This window comes from Oryzias melastigma, linkage group LG8, assembly GCF_002922805.2.
Source record: "Oryzias melastigma strain HK-1 linkage group LG8, ASM292280v2, whole genome shotgun sequence".
In the NCBI taxonomy this organism is placed as follows: Eukaryota; Metazoa; Chordata; class Actinopteri; order Beloniformes; family Adrianichthyidae; genus Oryzias; species Oryzias melastigma.
In genome coordinates, this window is record NC_050519.1 from 3642939 (window position 1) to 3654514 (window position 11576).

The following is an 11576-nucleotide window of genomic DNA, read 5'->3' on the forward strand; positions in this document are numbered from 1 at the left end:
TTTCTAAGGGCATTTGGTGCTTTAGTAGTGTCCAAACTTGTTTTTTTTTTTTTTTAAGGAAAGTTGTGTATCCCTCCACCGGGAGGGTGATCCGTCACAAGGAGTAACACATTTAGTGGACAAAGGTTTAGCTTTAACTTTTTAAAGTAATAAAACCGATGTTGTTATGTGTTTTCCAAGCACTGGAAAAGTCAGATGTGAGTTGTAGGCGTGGAGGAAGCCAGCCTTCATTTCCCGTCATCCCTTTCTTTACACTCTCACCTGCTAGTCAACAATCCAAACATTAGTGGTGCAACAAAAATGTAACATTGGAGTTATCCAGTCGTATATTTTTGAGTAGGGCTGAGTTGATAAAAGTCTAAGCTTAATAAACCAATACAAAGTATTAAAGTAGAAAACGATTGGATTTAGCACATAAAAGCTAAAGTCCGTTAGCTTGATGCTAACGTTTCATGGAATTCCCCATAGGACGGCTAATGCTAACGCTCGGTCGCCCAAACATACATAACTGACTAAATGACTTTATAGAATCAAAGGCATGAATTTCCCAAACTTTTGTAAAGAAACATTTCTTAAAAAGTAACCATTTGTGGTCTAAAACACCGTTTTACTTTCTTCTTCTTGTGGAATAAGGTTTAATGCTATAGCGCGATCGCCACCTGGTGGCCAAACTGAAGGAGAAACATAGCAATGTTTACCATGTTAATGATCTGAACATTTTTGTTAGAACTTCTTCTTTAGAGAATCCATGTAACACTGGAGGATATTAACAATCTCATTATTTTTTCACTTATATTTTTACAGTATGTGAACTGTATCAGATTTAAATGAATATCTTCAAAATACATTATTAATCTATTTATAAACAAATATGTATCAATGTGTACACCGTGTAAACTAAAAATTAAAATGAATCTAATTTTATTGAGGGGATCAAAAGAATCGAAACTATTGTGAATAGAATGGAATCGGTTTTGGAAATTATTATCAGTACCCAGCGCTAGTTTTGAGCCAACTCAGACGAGGAAAAGAAAGACGGGCATCAGGGGTGTCAAACACACGGCCCGGGGGCTGGGTACAACCGTTGGTTTAATCAAGACAAAAAAAAATCTAAGGATGTAAAAAAAAAAAATAAAAGCAATTCCTGTGGCGAGTTATGGTTATTTAAAGAAATGACCGCAATGCGCTATTCCACCACTAGGGGAAGCAGAGGAAATGGAGACCAGCATAACAGGAGATCAAGAAATAATTATAATAAACAAAGCAATTATAAGTGATTAGGGTACTAGGTTGGTTGAGGCATTTTTTCCAACTGAGAACAAAAACAAAACAAAAACAAAGCTACAGATAACAAGTTGACCACAGGTTTCTTTGCTTTTGTGTTACTGGTCCGGCCCACTTGAGATCAGACGGGTTGAATTTTAATTCAAATAATTGTGAATCAGATGCAGAGGAAAAAAAATACCCTTTGAAAAAGTTTATAGTTGTTACATACAAAAGGCGGGCCATGAGTTTCCTGCTCCGCCTCATTCGAATGGATCCACTTGCACACAAATAGATCCATGAACGTCTTTGTTTTCATCATCTGAGCTGGGATCTGATCTGGATCAAAACTCCAACATTTCTGTTGCACTGGTAATGTTAGGTTGGGATGTGAGGGGCTGTAAGCTCATAGGAGAGATTATAAACAAAGGGATGATGGGAAATGAGTGCAGGCTCAAGCAAATTTCTAATAAACTCTTGTTGCTCTGCAGAAACTATGTCCTAAAAAGCAACACAATTTTTTTTGATACAGGCTAAAACCTGCTAATTATAAGTAAAAGACCACGGGGAACGCTTTTACAATAAAGCAAAAGATGATCAGAGTGGAACTTAAAGTCCAGACGTCACGACTCAACTTCAGCTCAACGTCTCCTGGATGAAAGAGAACCTTCACAGACAATGTTTTAGTCCAAACGTCTGCTCCACACACCTCACCATCTCTGGTCTCCACAGTGCGAACCAAGATGCTCCTCTTCACGTGAGCCTCTGGAGTTTTGGAGTCCAAATTTGTTTCTAAAACAAGATAAACATTTTTTAAGAAAACTTTTCAACTAGTAGGACATTATTAAAGCAACAAAACTTACAGCAAAACAACTAAATCTTCTTATTTAACCACAAATATGTCAAAAAAACAGTTTGCCTCAGGTACAGATGTTATAATAGATATATTCTGGTGATGAATTAAATCAAATATAGAGGTTGGATCATACTGACCTCTGAACTGCAAGTTGGAGAAACTCTGAACTGGAATGGTAATCCTAAAAAAGGAAAGATATTACATTTATATCATGATTGTTGTGTCACAGATGAAGCGCCCGCCGCGCTCCGCCTCACCTGCTCTCCTCCCCCTCCAGTAGTTTTCTGTAGGTGGCTATCTCGATATCCAGCGCCAGCTTGACGTTGAGCAGGTCCTGGTATTCCTGCAGATGCCTCGCCATCTCCTCCTTCAGAGCATGGATCTCCTCCTCCAAGCGGCTCACCGTATCCTGGTAACCGGCTGTCTCCATGGCACAGCGGTCCTCCATCTCCCGCAGCTGGCGTTCCAGAGACTCGTTCTCCAGGAGAAACGACGGAATCAGACTTAGAAATTTGATTAGGGAAACTGCTGTATCTCTTTTGGGTTCACAGGGGGTTGCTGTAGCCTGACCTGGTGGGTTGCATCCTGGACAAGCCCCCAACTTGTTACAGGACCACACAAGCACATTTTAGGGGAGCCAATCAACCAATAAAGTGTGTTTTTGGACCGTGGGAGGAAGCTGGATAAATCCACGCATGCATGGGGAGAATATTGAGATCCCAGCCGGGATTTGAACTATCTTGCTAACCACTGTACCACCGTGCAACCCAAGATCAGAATCCCAAAGAGAAATCGATTTATGATGCTACAGTTTTCTAACTATGTGGACTCACTGTCCCTCGGAGAGCGTCCAGGTCGCAGGTCAACACTTGGATCTGACGGCGATACTCATTGGCCTCTTGCTTGGCCTGGCGTAAGGCTTCCGCATTCCGATTGGCTGCATCTGTCAGGTCAGCAAACTGTAACCCAAAAGGTGGACAAACAAAGTCTTCCTCTGCTTGCAAACGTTATCTAGAAAAGAGGATTGGATTCCTGTGACCTTGGATCGATACCACTCCTCTGTCTCCTGCATGTTGGAGGTGGCCAGGTTTTCATACTGGATCCTGATGTCTCTCAGAGCAGCAGTCAGATCTGGTTTTGAGACATCCAGATCCACGTGGACCTGCTGGGCCAAGACTTTCTCTTGTGACTCACGCAGCTCCTGATTAAATAAAGTCATAAAACAGTTGACATTTTGCACACAAAACATGATAAATAAAAGTTTGTGTATGTTCGGTTTCCTACCTCATCGTGTATTTTCCTCAAAAAGTTGATCTCATCCTGAAGAGAGTCGATCTTCCTCTCCAGCTGGACTCGACTGAGAGACGCTTCATCCACATCCTGCGTGAACAACGACACGAGGACTCAGAAAACTCCTCATCACAGCTGTTAAGATGGCTTCAGGAAATAAAGTTACCTGTCTGAAGGCGTTCAAGCTGTTCTCTGCTTCCTGACGCAACCCGATCTCATCCTGCAACCTGTCGCAAACACAGACGGATTTTCAGATTCACAGAAGGGAGACAAGTAGATGCTAAATTAAGATAATTTTGGAACTAAAGAGATTTAATGCATATTTGCATTAATAGGTATCAAAGGGTTAAAGATCCACTCCAGAAACAAGGTAACATGTTTTTGTGGCATTTTCCTGATAATAAACAGCATATATAAATTGCATTTCTAAGTCTTTCTTTAGACAAACTGTAAATTAAAAGCAGACGCTCCCTGCTCTGCTCCATTCTGATGCATCAGGGATCTGCAACCTGAGGCTCCAGAGCCACATGTGGCTCTTTTAACCCTCAATATTGGCTCTCTGGGGGTTTTAGGTTTATAAAGGTATGGCTGTTGTGCTCATAAAACAGTAAGAAACAGTTATTTACACCCCTGCTGAAATTTGTGAAGTTGATCTGATATTATTAGTTTAAAGAAGATATTTTACGCTGCACAACAATATTTAGTAGCTGTACAGAAGGGAGTTGTTAAGAAAATATTTTTTTAGATACTATTCCTATTGAATGATAAACCAATAAAAGTGTTTTTCCAAAAGTCAACATAGTTAGTAGGGAAAATGATGATAGTGGGAGGATGCTATGAGACACAGGATGTCTTTTATTTTGAAAGGAAGTAAAAACTATTTTCACATTTAGAAAAAAAAGTATTTTCCACCATCTATTTGTTTATTTACGCCAAATGAGTAAAAATTATGAATTTTTTGCAGATGAATGGACCACAGATAACATAAACCCACATTTCATAGAATTTCTTCACTTTGACATTCAGCCCTCTGGGCAGAAATCATATGGGGTCAGAACCATGTATAGCACCATATATACAATCTTGTTAGCAGTTTATTAATATTTCTTAGTAGAAAATCGTCTCACTTTCTTCACTTTTTGTTAATGAGTCTAAGTATGCTAATAAAGCTTATTTGGATTATTGTACTAATAGATGTCCTACTAATGCCCTATAAACCCATTCATATCGTTTGTTAATGTGTTAATAAACCTTGTTAATGAATCTTATTATAAAGTGTTACCCACTGCTCTCAATTCAGAGATAATGTATTTAACCATGTTTTAAATAAATCAGCCAATAGAGATAGAGGAGCCACTGTTCCAACATGATATTTCAAATAATTTACAGTTATACCTAAAAACGATCATATAATTATATTGATGTTTGGTAACCTTTACGTTGGGGGAGTGAGAGCGAGCAGGAGAGAGTGTAAACAAAGGGATCATGGGAAATAAGCAGAGGCTTACTTCTGCACCAAAAGTCCCGCCCAAAACTGATTAAATATGTCCTAAAAACGACATTTATTTTTAATTTTTTTGCCTAAAAAACTGAATAATCATAATTAACAAACCGCTGGGAACATTTTAAAAATCAATCCAAAGATGATCGGAGAAGAACTTTAAAATAATCTTCAGGAATCAAATCCACGGGTTTCTGTTTAACATCAGTCACTTTCTACTCTGTGCATTTCATGTTGCTCCTTGTGTTGCAGGGGAGGGGGCGGAGCCAGCCTCAGCTGAAAGGGCAGCTTATGCATCATTACACATTCACAGAAAACTAACAGCCAGAGGCCTTTCCCACGGGATGGAGGACGCACACACAACCACAAAAAAAAAAAAAAGCCGCACAATCCATCTGCCAAACACAGACGAGCGATGCGCCTCACTCCAACATCTGTATGGATTCATACAGATGGAATAATCTCGGTGTGTGAACAACATAAGCAACAAGGTGACCTCTGACCCTCTCAGCCACGACATCATTCTTCACCCGAACGTCTTTTAGGGAGCAGAGGGCAAAGAGGACCGTCAGTCAATCAGACTTCCAGAATAAATTCAAGGAAAAAAGAGTGAGGCTTCAAAGAACATCTGCCCGGCTGCTCTCTTTGTGCGGGCCGCCATTGTGTTGGCCTCATTCCTCCACGCTCTTTCAGGGCTGACGAGGCGGTTCAGTCGGGGTCGGGTTTGTATGGCGGTAAAGCTCAGGCGGGCCGTTCTAACAAAACCCAAACAGAACCAAATCTGCATTTAAATGCTGTCGTAATTAAAAAGAGGAAAAAGCTTTTTTCATCTGTGCCAGGATTTCTACAACTGAGCTGGGTTTTCTGGACTTTTAACCCTAAAGCAACACATTTGAAATTACATTTGGCATTTTAGATTAAAAATTGGAAATTTCAGATTGAAAGATATTCTTTAGTGTGTTGCAAATAAGAGCATCCCCCTGAGGTTTCACCTTTTTTTTTATCCCTTTATGGAGTTATTTTAGTGCCAACATATTAGAAGGAAATGTTTTTAGATACAAATTTTCTACATTGCAAACAAAATGTAACATGTTAGGAATAAATCTTCTTAATTTGTAAATGAAAATTTTGAAGATTTGCTTTCAAAAATCTTATTTCTGCTTTCAAAAAATAATTTTACATTTGCAAACCTTTTTTTCTGCTTTCAAAAATATTTTTAAGGTTGCAAACTTTTTCTTTGCTTTTGAAAACATTTTTGCAGTTGCAAACTTTTTTTTCTTTCAAAAATATTTTTGCATTTGTAAATTTTTTCTTGCTTTCAAAAAACTTTTTGCGTTTGAAAACTTTTTTCTGCTTTTCAAAAATATTTTTGTGCTTGCAAGCTTTTTTTTCGCTTTCAAAAAACTATTTGAGTTTGCAAACTTTTTCTTTCGCTATCAACATTTTTTTGGTTTGGTAAACTTTTTCTTTTGGTTTAAAAAATATGTTTATGTTTGCAACCTTTTTTTCTTTCAAAAATATTTTTACGTTTGCAAAATTTTTCTTGCTTTCAAAAAATATGTTTACGTTTTCAAACTTTTTTTCTGCTTTCAAAAATATATTTGCATTTGCAAAAATTTTTTGGCTTGTAACAAATATTTTTTCGTTTAAAAACTTTTTTCACATACAAAAAACTTTTTTGCTTTGGCGAACTTTTTTAAGAAAATTTTGCGCTTGCAATTTTTTTCTTTTGCTTAAAAAAATATGTTTGCGTTTCAAACTTTTTTGTTTGCTTTCAGAAATATTTTTGCTTTGACAAACTTTTTCTTTTGGTTTCAAAAAATATTTTAGTGTTTGCACATTTTTTTAATTTCAAAAAATATTTTTCCATTTGCAACACATGTTTCTAGATGAGTTATGCCTCATTTTGCTATTATTTTTGAAAGCAAAAAAAGGTTTGCAAGCACAAAAATATTTTTTGAAAGCAAAAAAAATGTTTTTTTTTAATTAAATATATTTTAATTTGGAAATCCTCAAGTTTTATTCTTAACATTTTGCCTACAATTTAGAGAATTTTGATCTTCAAACTGTGTTTTCCTGTCAATATAGTGGCACAAAAGACCCTCCATACCCTCTTACCTCTGCTTCAGCGTGGTCAGATCTGCAGCCAGGTTGTCCCTCTCGATCTCCAGGCGAGCCTTCCCCGTGGTCAGGTTGTCCACCTGCCGCCGCAGCTCCCTGAGCTCGTCCTGGTAGATGTCTCCAAGGCGACTGGGCTCCTTCCCCCTCAGCTGGTTGAGCTCCGCCACCAGCACTTTGTTCTGCTGCTCCAGCATGCGCACCTTCTCGATGTAGCTGGCGAAGCGGTCGTTGAGGCCCATCATCTCCATCTTCTCGTTGGTGCGCGTCTCCTTGTACTGGGCCTTCAACAGGGAGTCGGCGGAGAAGTCCAGCCGGTCCCCCGGACTCCCCAGCAGTAAGGAGGACCCCAGGGAGGTCCGGGATATGGGGGTAGAGATGGAGATGTTTCGAGGGGTTCCATGCCAGGAGAGGCGGCTGGACGATAGCCTCCCCGCTGCACCGCTCGAGCCTTGAGGTCCGAAACGTTTCCTGTAGGAGGACTGGACTCTCTGGCTCTCCATGATGGGGGAATGGGCTCACAGGGGGGACAAACTGGGCTTTTATAGTGCAAGAACCCCCCCCAAGTCCAGAACACAGAGGCCACGGGGTGGGGCAGGGAGAAGGGGGGGCAGCAGGCGGGGAATGGGGCAGAAAGGGGCTGAAAAAGCTGTGGGCCGAGGATTGTCTGTCCCTGTCCACTCCTGGCCCCCTGACTCACTCCCCTTTTCACTCCTACGTTCACCCCCCCTTTTTTGTCTTGCCATCTTTCTTTCTGTTCCAACTGAATGAAAGGGAATTTGTGTGAAACAGTCTGGCCGCCGTTCCAGCCTGACCACAAACCGGACCACAAAAACAACAAACAGGTTCTGATTGAAGGCTGACAAACCCAAAGAACCCAGTCGAGATTTAAGAAATCCTGAACAAACTCACAGCTGGGTTCAGCATTTAGGCCTGGAAACACACTTCTGGACTTGATGACATAATAATGACATCACCGTCTACATTAGTATCTGAACTTATACAGAAAAAGTTTGTCCCATCTGCAGTTTAAAATGATGGATGAAAGACACCGACAACCTTTAAAATAGAATTTTATAACAGACGTGAGATCTAAATGTCAACACATAAAATACAAGTAAAACATAAATTACTCCAATGAAAATTGTCTCTTTGGCATTTTTTACATATTCTTGAATTATTTTTCTCATGATGGAGAACATATATAAAATAATCTAAGATTAAAACTGCATTTCTGTGTATTTCTTTCTTCAAATCGGGATGGATCAGGAGCAAACAAAAACCTGTGGTTTGAAAAAGCTCAAACAGAAACATTAACCTCTTCATTTTCCTCGTCTGAGCTTCCATCTGCTCTGAACTGTACGGCTGGAGAGTTCTGATAGTTCTCACCATGTTTGTTGCAGCAGTAATGTTGGCTGTGAGGGGCTGTAAGCTAGTGGGAGAGAGTAAACAGACGGGAGATGGGTCAGGGTGCATGCTTCAACAGCAGAAAAAATGCTTTATTGGTTCAGAATTGACATTGTAAATAATTTGCTAAAATATTTGTATTTTTGGAAAACCTAGAAAATCTTCTGATTTTAATTAAATTCTGTTGTTAAGCAAAATCTTTCAAACTAAAAGCATAGAAATTGTTTAATTTGTTCGGAATTTACATATTAAATAGTTTGCTAACATGTTTATGTTTTTTAGACACACTAAAATAGTCATCTGACTTTAACTAAAGTCTCTGTTTTTGTTTTTAAATATAAAACAGGTTAACTTTGATCAAAATAAAAGTATTGTAAATTTATTTTTTTCTCAAAAATGCCATTTTGAACCTTTTGCTAATATATTTATATTTTTTGAGACACAAAAAAATCACCTGACTTTAATTAAAGTCTCTGTTTTTGTTATTGACTATAAAAAACATGAAACCTTTCAAAATAAAAGCATTAACCTGGTTCTTTTTGTTTAGAATTGACATTTTAAATTTTTTTGCGAATATTTTTATTTTTTGGACACACTAGAAAATTATTTGACTTTAACTAAAGTCTCTTTTTTTGTTGTTGATTATAAAGTACATAAAATCTTTCAACATAAAAGCATGAAACGGTTTCTTTTTGTTTAGAATTGACATTACATTTTTTTGACAGTAGAAAATCATCTGACTTTGTTTAAAGTCTTTTTTTGGTTGACAAATATCAGACATGAAAAAACTTTCAAAATAAAAGCATTAACATGTTTTATTTCTTTAGAATTGACATTTTCATTACTTTGCTAACATGTTTGTATTTCTTTGGACACACTCAAAATAATCTGAATTTAATTAAAATCTCTTTCTTTGTTATTGACTATGAAATATGCAAAATCCTTTAAAATAAACGTATCAAACGTTGATTTATTGCTCAGAATTGACATTTTACATTTTTTTGTTAATATTATTCTTATTCTTATTTTTGGACACACTAAAACAATCACCTGATTTTCATCATAAGGGATCTCCACCATGTTCAGTTATTCCACTTCCTGCTGGTTCCAGAGACGGATAGATGAGATGAGGAGGAGGGAGCTCAGCCCAGAAGGAGTCAGGGAGTCCAAACTTTATCTGAACTTCAGAAAGACTAACAGAGGCTGCGTTACAAACCTCTTTTCAGCCATTACCCTGACAACTGCGGCTCCAACTACACAGCAGATCACCTTCACAAAGCCGGATTTCTTTCTTGAGAGGGTAAAAAAGTCACTTTTTCTGCACGTTGGTATGTTATTAAAAGGTTTAGAGGAAAAATGTATAAGGATTTGTGAAATATCCAAGCTTCCTGGCATACTTTTGATGAATTTATGCCAATGTTTTCTCTGAATTTAATCAGGAACAGTTCATTTCTGTAAGTTAACATGCAGTAAAACCAAAACAACAGCTGCACTGAAAGACCTTCTTTGGGTTGTAAAGTTCCTGGAGGTGGACACCAGTGGCAGAGAGACACAGTACATAAAGCCTCTTTGAGTTTACTATGTGGACTCTTAGCGTTGCTGCTGTAAAAGCTGAATTTAATGGGATCACACACTCAGTCTGGCAGAGATTTGTGGATTTCAAAGCGTCCGTGTTGGAGGATTAACGGCACGGTTGCATCATTATGTTGACACTAATTGTTTGGGCCCTCTGGATGTTTCAGACAGTCCCCCCTGTTGCCTTAGATCTGGTCACTGAGGTAATATGCTCTGATGATTAAACACGCTCCTCCTCCCTCCCCACTGATGGAGTCTCTATGGAGTTCAGTGAAGCATCTGATGGATGGATTCAACATGAGGAGACCCCCTCGTCTGAATCCTTCTGCGTCTGGACCCGTTCCACTTTTCTGTTAGATTTGTTTGACATCTGCAGCATTTTATTGCGGCCCTGGTGAGTACCAGACTTTAAACTTTAAATCCCTGCACAGCAAACAGAGAGAAAGTTGTCTTTTTGTCTCTGAGGGCATCAAGGTCAGACCTGAGAGTGGAGCGCCCTCAAAATCAATATTATTTCTGCTTTCTTTCAAAAAATATTTTTGTGTTTGCAAGCTTTTTTTTGCTTTCAAAAAATTTTTTTGCTTTCAAAAAATATTATTGTGTTTGCAAACTTTTTCTTTTGCTTTCAAAAAATATTTTTGTGTTTGCAAACTTTTGCTTTTGCTTTCAAAACATATTTTTAAGCTTGAAAACTTTTTTCTTTTGCTTTCAGAAAATTGTTTGCACTTGCAAACGTTTTCTTCTGCTTTCAAAAATATGTTTGTGTTTGCAAAGTTTTTCTTGCTTTCAAATTTTCTTTACATTTGCAAACTCTTTTTTTGCTTTAAAAAAATATTTTTACGTTTGCAAATTTTCTTTTGCTTTCAAAAAATATTTTGCTCTTGCAAACTTTTTTTTTGCTTTGAAAAAATGTGTTTGCATTTCCAAACTTTTTTTTTTTGCTTTCAAAAATTTTTTTGCGTTCAGAAATTTTTCTTTTGCTTTCAAAAAACTTTTTTGCATTTCCAAACCTTTTCTTTTGGTTTTGAAAATAATTTTGTGTTTGCAAACGTTTTTTGCTTTCAAAAATTTTTTTGGGTTTGCAATTTTATTTTTTATTTAAAAAAATATTTTTTCATTTGCAACACAAATGTTTCTAGATTTGCTATGCCTCATTTTCTATTATTATTTGAAAGCAAAAAAAGTTATTGGAATTAAATAATAATAATAATTATTAAATAATAATTTTCAAATCATCAAGTTTTATTCTTAACATTTTACATTTTGCTCGCAATTTACAGAATTGCTCTCCAAACCGAGTTTTCCTGGGAATATAGTGGCACAAAAGACCCTCCATATCCTCTTACCTCGATCTCCAGGCGAGCCTTCCCCGTGGTCAGGTTGTCCACCTGCCGCCACAGCTCCCTGAGCTCGTCCTGGTAGATGTCTCCAAGGCGACTGGGCTCCTTCCCCCTCAGCTGGTTGAACTCCGCCAAGGTCAGACCTGGAATGGAGAGAATGGAGTGTCCTCAAAATCAATATTCTGGACGCTTTCTCTTATAAAAAAATCATTGATTTATTTAGATT

The 11576-nt window shown here is 37.8% G+C and overlaps 1 protein-coding gene across 2 annotated transcripts in view; it reads right to left on the minus strand.

The window, feature by feature from the left end:
- Window positions 1-7557, minus strand: part of gfap (glial fibrillary acidic protein) — a 9802-nt gene extending 2245 nt beyond the window's left edge. The window contains exons 1-8 of one of the 2 annotated variants that reach the window (XM_024271527.2): window positions 7029-7557; window positions 3576-3636; window positions 3404-3499; window positions 3159-3320; window positions 2953-3078; window positions 2377-2597; window positions 2257-2300; window positions 1978-2055 (exon numbers count right to left, since the gene is read on the minus strand). In XM_024271527.2, the coding sequence (XP_024127295.1) occupies window positions 1978-2055; window positions 2257-2300; window positions 2377-2597; window positions 2953-3078; window positions 3159-3320; window positions 3404-3499; window positions 3576-3636; window positions 7029-7531 (1291 nt within the window). In that variant the 5' untranslated portion in view covers window positions 7532-7557. Of the gene's footprint in view, window positions 1-1972; window positions 2056-2256; window positions 2301-2376; window positions 2598-2952; window positions 3079-3158; window positions 3321-3403; window positions 3500-3575; window positions 3637-7028 lie in introns of both variants that reach the window. The other variant, XM_024271526.2, reaches the window with a different exon arrangement.
- Window positions 7558-11576: the final 4019 nt, after the last annotated feature.